At 42.4% G+C, this 13,233-nt stretch overlaps 1 protein-coding gene across 1 annotated transcript in view; it reads left to right on the top strand.

The window, feature by feature from the left end:
- Positions 1–13,233, top strand: part of col12a1b (collagen, type XII, alpha 1b) — a 98,451-nt gene that overhangs the window by 34,669 nt on the left and 50,549 nt on the right. Inside the window, 8 exon segments of the mRNA XM_065963484.1 lie at positions 631–755; positions 3,797–3,946; positions 4,163–4,282; positions 5,118–5,282; positions 5,619–5,765; positions 6,901–7,055; positions 10,932–11,061; positions 12,446–12,591. Of these exon segments, the coding sequence (XP_065819556.1) occupies positions 631–755; positions 3,797–3,946; positions 4,163–4,282; positions 5,118–5,282; positions 5,619–5,765; positions 6,901–7,055; positions 10,932–11,061; positions 12,446–12,591 (1,138 nt within the window).

Genomic DNA, 13,233 nt, shown 5'->3' with positions numbered 1-13,233 from the left:
ATTTTTAAAAACAGATGAAGGAAAATTCTTCACTCTCCTTTGTTGGATTTTTATTTATTTAATTTGTTTTAGCTTTTGCAAGTTACAGACAATCCGTTAAGGGCAGGGTTGGTCATTTTCTCCAGATCAATTTTTTCCAGATGTTGGTTGAAGTTGTCTTTAGGTCCTGACAGAAATTAATAACTCATGTTCTCTGAAAAAGGAACAAAGAAAATCCATCATCTGTATCAGTTTGTAAGTCTGTAAAAACTTTGACCAATGTCTGCCACGAGGTACCAATCTGATGAACCAATCAGACGCCTCCCTGTCTCCCTGCTCGCTCTCTACCCCTTAGCGTGCTCTAGCCCACACTCAAAGCATGAGCTGAGGTCTGCTTCTGGACCAACGGCGCTCGTGCATGTAAGTGAGGGGGCGTGGCTTATGAGGGAGCACAGAGGGGAGGGGGTGCAGACAGAGCACTGAGGGAATGCTACTTTCAAAATCATGCTAGTTTTATTAGATTACCAACCCTGCCTTTAAAAAAAGCCAAAAGCTACTTCTTCATTTGTGAACATTTTGTTTCATCCTTTAATTTTTTTCTGTCCCAGTTGAGATTGCTGAAAAACTGATGTTGTTTTCCTTTCCTCACAGGGCAGGAACAAAGTACACAGTTTCTGTGTTTGGGATGTTTGAGGGGGGAGAGAGCATGCCCCTGGCTGGAGAGGAGAATACGACCCTCATGGACAGTCCTGATCCACCTCCTGTCGATCTCTCTGGTAAAGCCGATAACTGCTCACACACTACAACCCCACACTCGCACATGATCTACTTCAGAGCCTGCAGACCAGACACTCTCTGCTCCAAGTCGTTTCAGAATGGCAGAGCGCTGACTTCCAAGTGCCAGAACCATGAATTATTAGTTGTCGAGGGGAGTTGATATCAATGTCAGTCTGGGGATCGCAGACCGCAAACTGACTGCAGCTGATTACGATTAGTTCAAATTACTTTTAACGTCTTGGCTCCGTCATCTCGCTCGTATCTCATTTGGAGTGCGATGTGCAGACTTGTGCTGAAGCGTTGACACTTACAATATTTAATCACCCATTAGCACACGTTCACCTCACATGCTGCGCAGTTATGTTTTGTAACCACCAAACAACGTGACAGCCTTTAAAGATATAGCCTCAAACATCTATCTCCCTCGGCTCCAAGATGAGCTCCTATTGATCTCAGAGTCTGCTAACCAAATGTTCCTTCAGTCATGAAAAAGTCGATTTTTTCCTCCTCTTTTTTTATGTTATTCAAAGCGTGGAAAAGAAGACTCTGCTTGCAATTACAGACTTTCTTTATGATCTAGTGCATTAGCTGCGGGGATGTATGCAGTTAGGAAAATGTTATGCTTCTCATAAGACCCCGAGGACGTGCTCAGCCTGTGCAGAAAATTCCAGCTGTAATACGGAGCAGACGCGGTGACCGACTGCTCGCCCTGCACAGAACAGGCCAAGATGTTCCATCGAGCGTTCTCCTCGGCGAGCCTCATATTTTAGAGCTCACATGGACGGCTGCTTAGCAGACACTTTGTCCAGACCGTCTGACCTCCACGTGGTCTGTCGGAGCTGCTAGAACTGGTCAATCAATCAATATTTGTAAAGCGCCAATTCATAACAAGTGTTATCTGGAGACGCTTTACTAAAAGAGCATATGGGATAATATGCAGGAAGGATTTCTCCTCGCGTTCCTGTTGTCCACACTTCCTCTCTGCTGAGGTGGAGGTCGGAGCAGGACGTGCATGAAGGAGGACGTAGGGACGACACAGTCTGATGGTGCTTCGTAGGTTTCAAAAACAATTATTTTAGAATTGTTCATTAAAAACTTTATTTTAGGGATGAAACGATGATGAAACGGCACCCTCAAAACGTTATTGTCCATCACATTGTGATAGAAAATGACCTTTTGTTGAGGCTCAACATGAAAACATACAAACATTCACACTAACACTCACATCAGGTCATAAATAGCTAAAAGTACCCTAAATAGGTAAAAACACATGCACAGTATTTAAAAAACATTGCTTATCTAGCCTTGTTTAGAATGCATATTGCAGTGGGAATAAAATTGTTTCTGTAAGTTTTCTATGAGATTGGATTCACGTCACCACGTTTCTTATTTCTTAAAGCAATCACTTTGAGGTCAGATTATCAATAAATCTGATTCTTTTTTTTATAATTCTCAAAGTTATACTAGTCATTTTGAGGTTGTGTAGCTACTAATAGTTAAACATTTAGTTAAAAATGAACATAGGGATCCAAATCAAATAAAAACATTAAAAGCATGAATATGAAACATCTCTTTGAGTAAACTGAGGGTGCAGCCTTTGGTTCTGCTGTTGAAGCACGGAAAGCTTTTAAAACACAGATTTTTCAAACATTTGGCAAAACAATCTCAACTCTTCTTTTTTTTAAACCCAACCTTTCAGCTTCATCAACAGCATGAATCTCTTCAGATATCATGTAGATACATCAGCATGAGCTAAAAATATCTTTGATGTTATTCATCGACTCAAAGAGTGTCTCTTTAAGTTTGGCTTGAAGTTGCAGCTCATCGTGCTTTCTGTTGAACGCTCTGGAAGCTTGAACCTCTTTAGATTCATTCTTTTATCGAGCTTTCAGGGTCATAAATGAATATGCTTACATCATGTAAAAGTCAGTTTAAATCCAAACGTCCAACTTAATATGTCAGAAAAACACACCAACATTTTCTCCATCTGTTAGATTTGACTTTTGATTGTTTCATTTTAAGTTTTTAGATGATTTCAACGGTTACTCTGAGTGCCAAACTAACAACACGAGATAAGAAAGAGCGAATGAATCCAGAAAGAAATTCTATAAAAACAGAAGTCAGAGCTGCTGCAGGTTTCTGCAGGACACCAGTCAGAAAGTCAAAGTCAGGAGTCGTTGTCTGCAGAGTATTAGAAGCCTCTTAAAGCTGCCTCTGTTTATGACATCTGTTTTTATAAATGACCGTCACAGCGACATGAGCATGTTGTTTAACCAGCAGTGGAAACACTCAAACAGACTCGAGGCCAAGCATCCGAATCAGTTTCCTCAAAGCGTCGAGCATCTGTCTCCTGCAGTCTGCTGAATCAGAACAATAATAATCTGTGTCTCCTAACGTGTTTTCAATTGCACACAGGAACCCAGACTTTAAGTGCACTCTGCTGCATCGGCCGTGGCCTGTTGTCCTAGAGAGAAAAAAAAAAAAGGACGAGCGGCCACTTCTCTCCTCTGCAGGTGCCCTGGAGCAGGAATGTGTGCAGTAACTTTGTGAAACAGCCGGCCTCGTATATCACAGTGTCAAAGAGGCTCGGTCCTGCTGTTGGAGGGGGTGGGGGGACAGTCTCCAGAAGAAGACCACAGGGCTGATTCTCTCTGCTGGACATAACAACCAAACGACTCGCTGTGCTGGGAGACGCACAGAGAGAAAAAACGACCCTGAAGAGAGAGAGCAGATAATCCAGAAGTGACAGCTGTTACACGACATGTTCAGAGTGTGAATTATTTGTTACTGTGTAAAACATTCTGCTGTATAAACATCTTCCACTTTGTGATCGTGAGAGCTTTTTTGTTGTTGTACTTCTTCTTCTTCTTCTCCTTTCCTCCTGATGTATCTCACTATTATCTCCTCACACTGTTTCCACACGTCCTCCACAAATATTCATCTCTTAACATCTCAGACGCTCATGTTGGGAGTCTGTGCTGTTGCCAGGGTTGTGTGTCTCTCACTGTCCCGTCTCTCCTCATCGCCGCTCTCTCTGCAGAGACTCAGTGTAAGACCAAGGCCAAGGCCGACATTGTGCTGCTGGTCGACGGCTCCTGGAGTATCGGCCGCATCAACTTCAAGACCATCCGCAACTTCATCGCCAGTATGGTCAGCGTGTTCGACATCAGCCCTGACACAGTTCAGATTGGTAAATTTGAACCCTCAGTTTACTTCCTGTATGAAGTTCAGTCCCACTAAACACTGAGTAACAGCACGTGGGCTACTTTCACTTTTCATTTACAGTCCATCGTTTTCACAGTTTTTATAGACTTTGAAAACATTCAGCATGTTTTCTTTAACTTGACTGATTTTTTTATTTTTCTTGCTTTTCAATTTTCCCCCCTCACTTCCTTTTTTTCCGCAGGTCTTGCTCAGTACAGCGGAGACCCAAGGACTGAGTGGCACCTGAACACCCACCCAACCAAAGAGTCCCTGATGAAAGCAATCGAAAACCTGCCGTACAAGGGAGGCAACACCATGACAGGTGATAGGACAGCTCAAACTTTCCTAAAGACTCAATACAATGCATAGATACATAGAAATCTACAAAAGCATAATTAAGCTTCATAATTCATTCACAGTGTTTTTTTGAAAAAAGAGGCATCTGTACCAATGTCTTCAGATGATTTGATTCAAACAAGCATGGAGTCATCTTGGATAAGAACTGACTGGTGCAATCACAAACCTCTCTCTAGCACTGCACCATCGAGCTCTCTTTAGCATGTTTCAAAAGTTGCTTGTAGTCTCTGCATGCTTGCTCTCACATCTTGCAGTATTGTCTGTAAAATATCTCCATCAGTCACGTTTTCCAAATTAAAAGCAGAAAAGAGATCTGTGTGTGATCCTCTTTGGTGCGACAGATCATCAGCTCAGCGCTCTCACAGGCGTCATATTTGATCTCATGTTCAGCACCGAAAACAGAACATACAGTCAGCACTACTTTGTTCAGTCCACATCAGGAAGTAATGATCTAAGCACCAGCGTGGTACCCAAATGTTTTTACACTGAATTGTTGGGGTCCTTTGGCTTGAGAAATGTGGACGCTTTTGTTATGCAAAATGTTCAGAAATATACCGGTGTGTACTGCGATTGAAAAATAATGAATGGAATTCATAATGTCAGGTGTTTCTTGTTTTTGTTTGCAGCCCTACATGGGTTCGATTTGTATTAAAAAAGGGGTGCAGGATGGCCTAGCGGTCACACGGCCAATGTGCAGAGGCTGTAGTCCTCGTTGTCATGTCTCTCTTCAGCTGCCAAAACATTGGTAAACATTTAACAGGCTGAACTCTTTGATAAACTATTCACTCCTTGTCTTTCAGGATTGGCTCTGAACTTCATCCTGCAGAACAACTTCAGGCCTAACGGAGGGATGCGAGAGGACGCCCGGAAAATAGGCGTCCTCATCACTGACGGAAAGTCCCAGGACGAAATCATCATGAAGTCACAGAGCCTGAGGGAGAGCGGGATTGAGCTCTACGCCATCGGTGAGAGATTAAACTGTCAGCGAATGAAACCAATGTCACTATTAGAGTCTCTGTTCCCTCTGCAAAACAAGAACCTCAGTGGTATTAGGATGGTTTGAACATGTTCATATTGTGCTTGTCACTATAAATCAACATTTAGCTGCTGCAATTTCCAAAGATTGTAGATTCTTCCCCCTCCATTGGGCAGTTTACATGTCAGAACTGGAACAAGTCTTTGAAAAGAAGCTGATCAGTCTGTATCTGATGATGCACTTATTGAAAGGTTAATGCTGCACTGTATACAGTTCTGTGTTAAATACACAAACTCATTTTTGATGCTTGCGTTTTTGCTCTCAGGCGTGAAGAACGCTGACGAGAACGAGTTGAGGTCCATCGCCACCGACCCCGACGAGATTCACATGTACAACGTCAACGACTTCCAGTTCCTGCTGACCATCGTCGACGACCTCACCAATAACCTGTGCAACAGTGTCAAGGGTCCAGGTAGGAGGGTTGGGGGTGGGGGGGGGGGGGGGGTTCATTGTGAAACCTTTTCCTCTAGTTTCAGATTTAAAAGAAAAGTTAAAGGGATACTTCACCCATTGAAACATGAATCTGTACTGACATTGGGTCATATATGTAGAAATGTGAATTACATTTTGAAGTTGGTGCCTTCTTGGCCGAGAAAAGGCTGAAAGTGTCTTTTTGGCTCATGTGGATGAAAGACACTAAATCCCAGAATGCACAGCACTGAACAGCACAGGGTATTGAAAGCTCCTCATCAATGGATTGAATGTTTCAGATTTCAACTCAACTTCAACTTTATTTGTCCCGGAAGTCCAATTGGTCAAGACAGTCAAAGACAAAAGTACAGCCAAAAAGCCAACACAGATTCTTATTGTCTCACTTTGCATACTGCGTTTCAAAGTCATGTTTCAATCAAACGGAGCTGTGCTGCTGCTTGCAGCTATAATTCCTGCTCGTTCTCTGAATACCGCTGAGTCAGATTTACACTCTTCTTGGTCGTTACTGCTAATGGAGGTCAGATGGAAAATGAATATTTCTTTTCTGGAATTTCCAAAGTGCTTTCCAGGAGTTTAAGACTAACAACCATATATTTAGAAGATCTAACCGCAGGCTTTCAGTCAGGTTTTTTCTTTTTTACAGATGCTCCAGGGCGTGAAAGTTGCTCTGCTCATCAAGTTGACATAAACCTTTAGTCGGAGGGAAGACATCAGCCAAATGACACTTCCTTTTTGCACAGCTGCTTTTAAAAGATTAAGCTTTGTGGTGGTTGAAAAGTAGAAAGGGCAGATGATGCAGTCGTTTTAATCTCATAATGAAGACGAATAAGTTTAACTCAAAAGATAAAATCCACTCACTTTGACTCAGTCTGACAGCCTCCATTAATTATTTCTGACCATCAAAGGACGTTGAAACACACATCCATCCTTCTGATGGAAACGTTGACATTGGAATTGCTTTTTTGGCTGTAAATCAGTTTTAGGAGGAAATGCAAAAAAAAAAGAAATAGGAGAACAACATGACGAGGGCAGATTTGTGGTGGCAGGGTTCACGGTGTGAAATACTCTACATGTCAGATCTCATTCCAGCTCCTCCTGCTGTTCTCCTTTTTCAGGAGGTGAAGAAGTGGAGGTACCCGAGGCACCCACCAACCTGGTGACCTCAGAGGTTACCCACCGCTCCTTCCGTGCCACCTGGACGCCACCCGGCCGCACCGTCGACATGTATAAAGTCACTTATACGGCTGTGGATGGAGGAGCCACCCAGGAGGTGAGATTCTACAATTCTACAATTCTACAGTTCTCTTAGCAGACGCTTTTATCCAAAGCGACGTACATCAGAGAGCAAGAACAACACAAACAAGGATCTAGAAAAAAGGGAACAGGGTCGTGTGTTAAGGGGCTGTATCTTCATTTCTTGGAGCGAAACACAGCGCTCTGTAGAAGAGTTTGTTTGTCTTAAGCTTGCAGTCTGAATCACTGCGAGCGCTTGAGAATAAGAGAGTCCGTTAGACATTTTTAAATAAAAGTTTCTGCAACATTTTGGGTGCAAATTTAGCCGGCTCATTTTACTACATGGCATGGAAACTTCTTCACATAAAGATCTCACATAAAGAGTTGTTTTTCTTCTCACATCTTAAACCTGGTTTAGATCTTCAGTTTGACTTTGTGAAAAGACTCAGGTAATTGGTCTGATTCAAAGAATCCAGTTATAGGGAATCTTCTTCCCAGTTCTAAAATCTTCATGTGCACCAGCTGTTAGTGCTGGAAACGATTGTGAATATCGAATAACATCTTGTTTGCTTGTTATTTCCCTTTTGGCTCAAATGAGACTTGGCTTGAACTCCAACAGATAACTTCTTTGTTTTGTTTAATTCCTGCGCCCCACCAATCAGGTGAGGTTTACTTCTTCCTGTGAGTTTGGATAATCACAGGTTGTCACTCCGGTAAAAAAGCAGAATGATTGACACTTCACTCCTCCATGTTGTTTGATATTTTGTTATAAGTGGTCCGATGTGACGAAACCTTATAAGACAGGTTCAAAACCGAAACTCAGGTCTGGTTTTTATTCTAAGCCCTCAGGGACTTAAATTCTGGATCCCAGTTACTTTGGTAAACCTGCATTAAGTTTACACTTCACCTCCTGTCGGTCCTATCGTTGGAAACCGAGCTCTGGGTCGTTTCCATCCTTTGTGCTTTTATTGGCCTGCGTGATTCAAATCAGCCTGGTCTGAAATCAAGCAGAGTTTCCACTGGATCCACTATAGACCTCACACTGGGTCGAGACGTCTCCCCATATGGCCTCGCACTCCTCTTAGACGTGTTTATATTGGACTGTAGAGAGCATAGGAACACAACAGCATTAGACGGATGATATTTACATGCCGTGTGTTTAGTGCAGAGAGAATGGATCCTAAATAACAGAGAGAGGCCTGCTGCCAGATGATGAAACACATCTTACTGTAAAGCTGGAACATTTATCCATAAGGGAGGAATGAAATGTAACCATGAATAGATCTGAAAATGATTAAGGAGTGTCTGAATGACTTAAGATAAGTAAAAGCTTTTTAAGGGACAGCTTGGGTGGTTTTGTATGTTTTCACTTTTTTATAGCAAAAACATGTCAGAGGTGGAACAAAGCCGAAGTTTTGCAGGTCAGAAGTTGGTCTTGTTCACAGGTCACCTTTAAAGAGGACATATCCTCCCCCTCCTCCACCTTTTCAAACAGTCCCCTGTGGTCTAAATGAAACATCTGTGCTGTGCTTTGGTCAAAATATAACATGAATCAAGCACCAGAGGAGGTTTGTGACCCCCCCACCATCCCCCCCCCCCCGCATAAAGTGTTTTTCCTTCTCTTGTTATTAATGGACCGACCCTGAGCCTCCCTTCTCCTTTCAAACGTCAGCGTTGTATAAAATAGCTCGGCAGAAAATTGCGATAAGATAAGAATTTTGTTTGTTAGATCAGATCTTGTTTGGTGAAAGTGTTTCCATATCCACTGAAACACTACAACTCTGTCTTTTACGTGAGAAGGACAAACACCTTCAAGTGGGCTGAAGAACTATCCGTGCAGTCGAGATATTTCCATCAGATCTGAGCTCATTCCTGCAGCTTTTTAAAAACGTAACCTGATTTCTGAGAATACTTGCGCACTTGAAGCCGCTTGAATGTAATCGCTAACAGACATCAATAATTCGATGGAAGGAAAGTCTTTTTCGGCAAGATAACGACCTGGAGAAGCTGCAGCCTTTTTTCTGTTTGTTTGTCATTTCCCCTCTGGGTTTAATTTTCCAGCTGAATAGAACAGGAATGTGACACTGTGGAGCAGCCAATTTGGACATCCTACACGAGGACTTTTCCCACCAGCACATGAACGCAGCACGGCAAGGTTCAGCTTAGCGCACTATAATCATCTAAAGGTGAAAAAAACAAGAACCTGGACCACCACCAACCCCTGATTGATAAATGCTGATGAAGCGATCGCCAAGACCGATCAGAGCAGCAGTTTCAGTCCAAACCTTTAACTCTGTCAGAAATCAAACTCACAGAATGATGAGCTGATAACCTGCCTGTTTTGTGTGTTCATCTCTCGATAGGACGTTAATGCTCTTTTCTTTATTTCATCGAGTCAAATGAATGTCTGAAGAGTGGAGAAAAATATGACCTCTAAGTGAAAAGCAGCTGTGCAACACCTTCTTGATCGGTCTTGATTTAAAATCTGAAGTCCGCCCAGTCTGAGAGTCAAAATGCTGTCTATTTAGAGGCGAGACCAAAACCTTAAAAAAGTGATCCGGTCTTGAGACTCAGACCAATTTCCAGTTCTTCAATACTAGTATGAAGGAGTTTACAAGAAGAACAGAATAGGAACAAGCATAGAGCACATATTAACTCCAAAAGTAAGCTTCCACATATTAAAGCTTTAATAGAGAACAATTCTTATAAACTGTAAAAACTTTTTAAAAAAAAGAGTTTTTAAGAGGGGAATATATTGTTTCTTGAAAAACAGTTTTCCTTAATTTCAGTATTTTAAATAAGCAGAGATCTCAAAAAATGCTGACCATATAAAACCCAAATTTCCTTGTCTTGACTCGGTCTCGATCCCTAAATGTCTTGGTCTTGACTCGGTCTCGAGCCCTAAATGTCTTGGCCTTGACTCGGTCTCGATCCCTAAATGTCTTGGCCTTGACTCGGTCTCGATCCCTAAATGTCTTGGTCTTGACTCGGTCTCGATCCCTAAATGTCTCGGTCTTGACTCGGTCTCGATCCCTAAATGTCTTGGTCTTGACTGGGTCTCGATCCCTAAGTGTCTTGGTCTTGACTCGGTCTCGAGCCCTAAGTGTCTTGGTCTTGACTCGGTCTCAATCCCTAAATGTCTTGGTCTTGACTGGGTCTCGATCCCTAAGTGTCTTGGTCTTGACTCGGTCTCGATCCCTAAATGTCTTGGTCTTGACTCGGTCTCGATCCCTAAATGTCTTGGTCTTGACTGGGTCTCGATCCCTAAGTGTCTTGGTCTTGACTCGGTCTCGATCCCTAAATGTCTTGGTCTTGACTCGGTCTCGAGCCCTAAATGTCTTGGTCTTGTCTTGGTCTCGATCCCTAAATGTCTCGGTCTTGACTCGGTCTCAATCCCTAAATGTCTTGGTCTTGACTCGGTCTCGATCCCTAAATGTCTTGGTCTTGACTCGGTCTCGATCCCTAAATGTCTTGGTCTTGACTCGGTCTCGATCCCTAAATGTCTCGGTCTTGACTCGGTCTCGATCCCTAAATGTCTTGGTCTTGACTCGGTCTCGAGCCCTAAATGTCTTGGTCTTGACTCGGTCTCGATCCCTAAGTGTCTTGGTCTTGTCTTGGTCTCGGAGCACTTTTGTTGCTGTTGTATCGATCTTTTTATTGATATTGTTTGTTATTTTTAAGAAAGGTTTTGGAGTTTAGAAATCTGGTATTGTTGGGCGCTTGTGGCCTTGTGGCTGCAGTCCTCTGGGCGGGCTGCACAGGTTCAGGTCCAACGTGTGGCTCCTTTGCCGTGTGTCCTTCCCCTACTCTCTCTCTCTCTCTGACTTTTTTCTCCTTTATAGTCAAGAACAAAAAATGTAACCCATGGATGATTTCTGAAGAAGGTTTAATAATCTGTCTTTTATTATTTCAGCTGCTGGTCGACGGCTCAGTGACAACCACAGTCCTGGAAGGCCTGACCCCTCTGACCGAGTATGTGGTCAATGTTTACTCTGTGTATGACGAGTTGATCAGCGAGCCACTGAAGGGCACCGAGACCACCTGTAAGTCAGTCTCTTTTCTTTTCTTATAGACATCTAAAATCGAGTCCTATTTACCACATTTGAGAAGTTTCCACATAATTTTCACGAGGCATTTGTTGCCCTAAGAGGTAGTAGACATGAAGAGGATCTTTAATGGCTGTTGGCATTAAATGGATTACTCCCCCCAGTTTCCTGTTTCACACACAACGATGTTACTTGTTTCCAAATCTCATACAGCATCTTTCTATCAACGCACATTAAGCATCTCATCTTTTAATACAAACAACGTTTCCATGTTGTAATGCTAGAAGATAATCCTGAAATAAGAGTCTCTTTGAGCCATTGAGACAAAAGTAGTTTTACATCAGGGCGGCAGCCTTTGAAAATACATCTTACATAAGCTGATAGAACTTGATAATGTGTAAAGTGCTTTTATTTGATTAGTCGTCCTTTCATCTGCGCTTTAACTGTTCTTCAATGTGCGGCGGATTTTTACAATGAGCTGTTTCCCACTGCTATGAAATAAGAGCTGATTGTCTCTTGATTGATGTTGTTGTGCTGTTGGATGGCATTAGCAGTCACTAGATCACTGTGGTTTTTTCCAAATTAACACTCAGTTTGAGCACAATTTCCTTCTATAAACGCAGTCTGCAGTCTGTTATTCAGCCTCATATTTAAAGCCTAAACGGCTCAGGCTGCAGTCTGTCTCAGAAATGAATGCTGAGTGTTCAGTAGAGTGCTGTTCAAGCCGATGCAAAACCGCAGTGTGCTCCATGAAATCAAATCAAATCAAAAAGGTAGAAACATAGAAAAAGCTTGAAAATCCATCTGCAAAATATTCTTTAAAAAGCAGAAGCCTTCATTGGACATGTGATACCAAATATTCTGCATGTCAGAAGCACTAAACTTTATGATGTCTTTGGAAAGGTCAGAGATTTTTTAAAATATGGCCTGGACGTCGCGCTCCTGTTTGTGTCATTATCCTATTTCTCTGCCAAATCCTCTCCAGAATACCAAATATATAAAACATCCTTAATGACTCACGCAGTCGGACATTTCATCCCAAGAATCTGCTATTTGTGCTCTTCGCCATCTTCAGAGACTTTCGAAAGTCATTACTTTGTAACTATTAAAACAGCCAATTTTGTATAATGATATATCACATATCACAACATATGGCCATTTGTCCTCTTAGAGCTCTTACCGTGTATATCTGTCTTCTTAGAGCTTTTGCAGTGTATATCTGTCCTCTTAGAGCTCTTATAGTGTTTATCTGTCATTTTAGAGCTCTTACAGTGTATATTTGTCCTCTTAGAGCTCTTACAGTGTATATCTGTCCTCTTAGAGCTCTTACAGTGTATATTTGTCCTCTTAGAGCTCTTACCATGTTTATCTGTCCTCTTAGTGCCCCTGTCTGCAGCGAAGAACATGAATGTTTACGACGAGACCTCCACCACCATGAAGGTGAGATGGGGGGAGGCTGAAGGTGCCACAGGCTACATGCTTCTGTACAGATCCATCAACGCCTCCGAGCCACAGCTGGAGATGGAGGTAATGTAACAAACCCTTCAACGTATGAGAATGTGCAGTGTTTTCTTTTAGCCTCGCAGCGACTCATGTTGAGCGATACAAGCACACTAAAGCACCAAGGACACAGGCGCTTATAATCAACACAAACTCACACATCTTAATTTTGTGCATTCCCACATTTATTTTATAAATTCGGACTTCTGCTCGTGCTGCTGACTGCTTCCAGATGGCGGTACGAGGATGTTGATGATGATCACTTAGCAGAAAAGAAAGTGGACTTCAACCAGTACGGCTCAGGCCAGGTCTACAAAATGCAGAGCCCTCAGTTATAGGAAAGATTAGCTCATGGTGTGAAGTCATCAGAGTGATATAAACAGAACAGATGCTATTCGCTTCTGTGGTGTTAATCTACATGTGCAATTATACAGCAGAGGAAAAATCTTTTATTGCACACGAGCTGGTTTTTCCTGGAAACATTTGCGAGTGGAAATGAGGACCTTAAAATGAAGTGGTGCATTGGATTATTTATCAACATTCATCATTCGACGTGAATACTGATTAACATGATAGATGAGTTTATATACAGCACAGCATGGCACACTGTGCTCGGCTGTGATGTAATGTAAATACTACACGGCCAGAAGTATGTGGACACCCAGATAT

This window comes from Labrus bergylta, chromosome 15 (genome assembly GCF_963930695.1).
Source record: "Labrus bergylta chromosome 15, fLabBer1.1, whole genome shotgun sequence".
NCBI classification, from domain to species: domain Eukaryota; kingdom Metazoa; phylum Chordata; class Actinopteri; order Labriformes; family Labridae; genus Labrus; species Labrus bergylta.
Note: the sequence above shows the minus strand (reverse complement) of the source record. Positions and strands in the feature narration are given on the sequence as shown.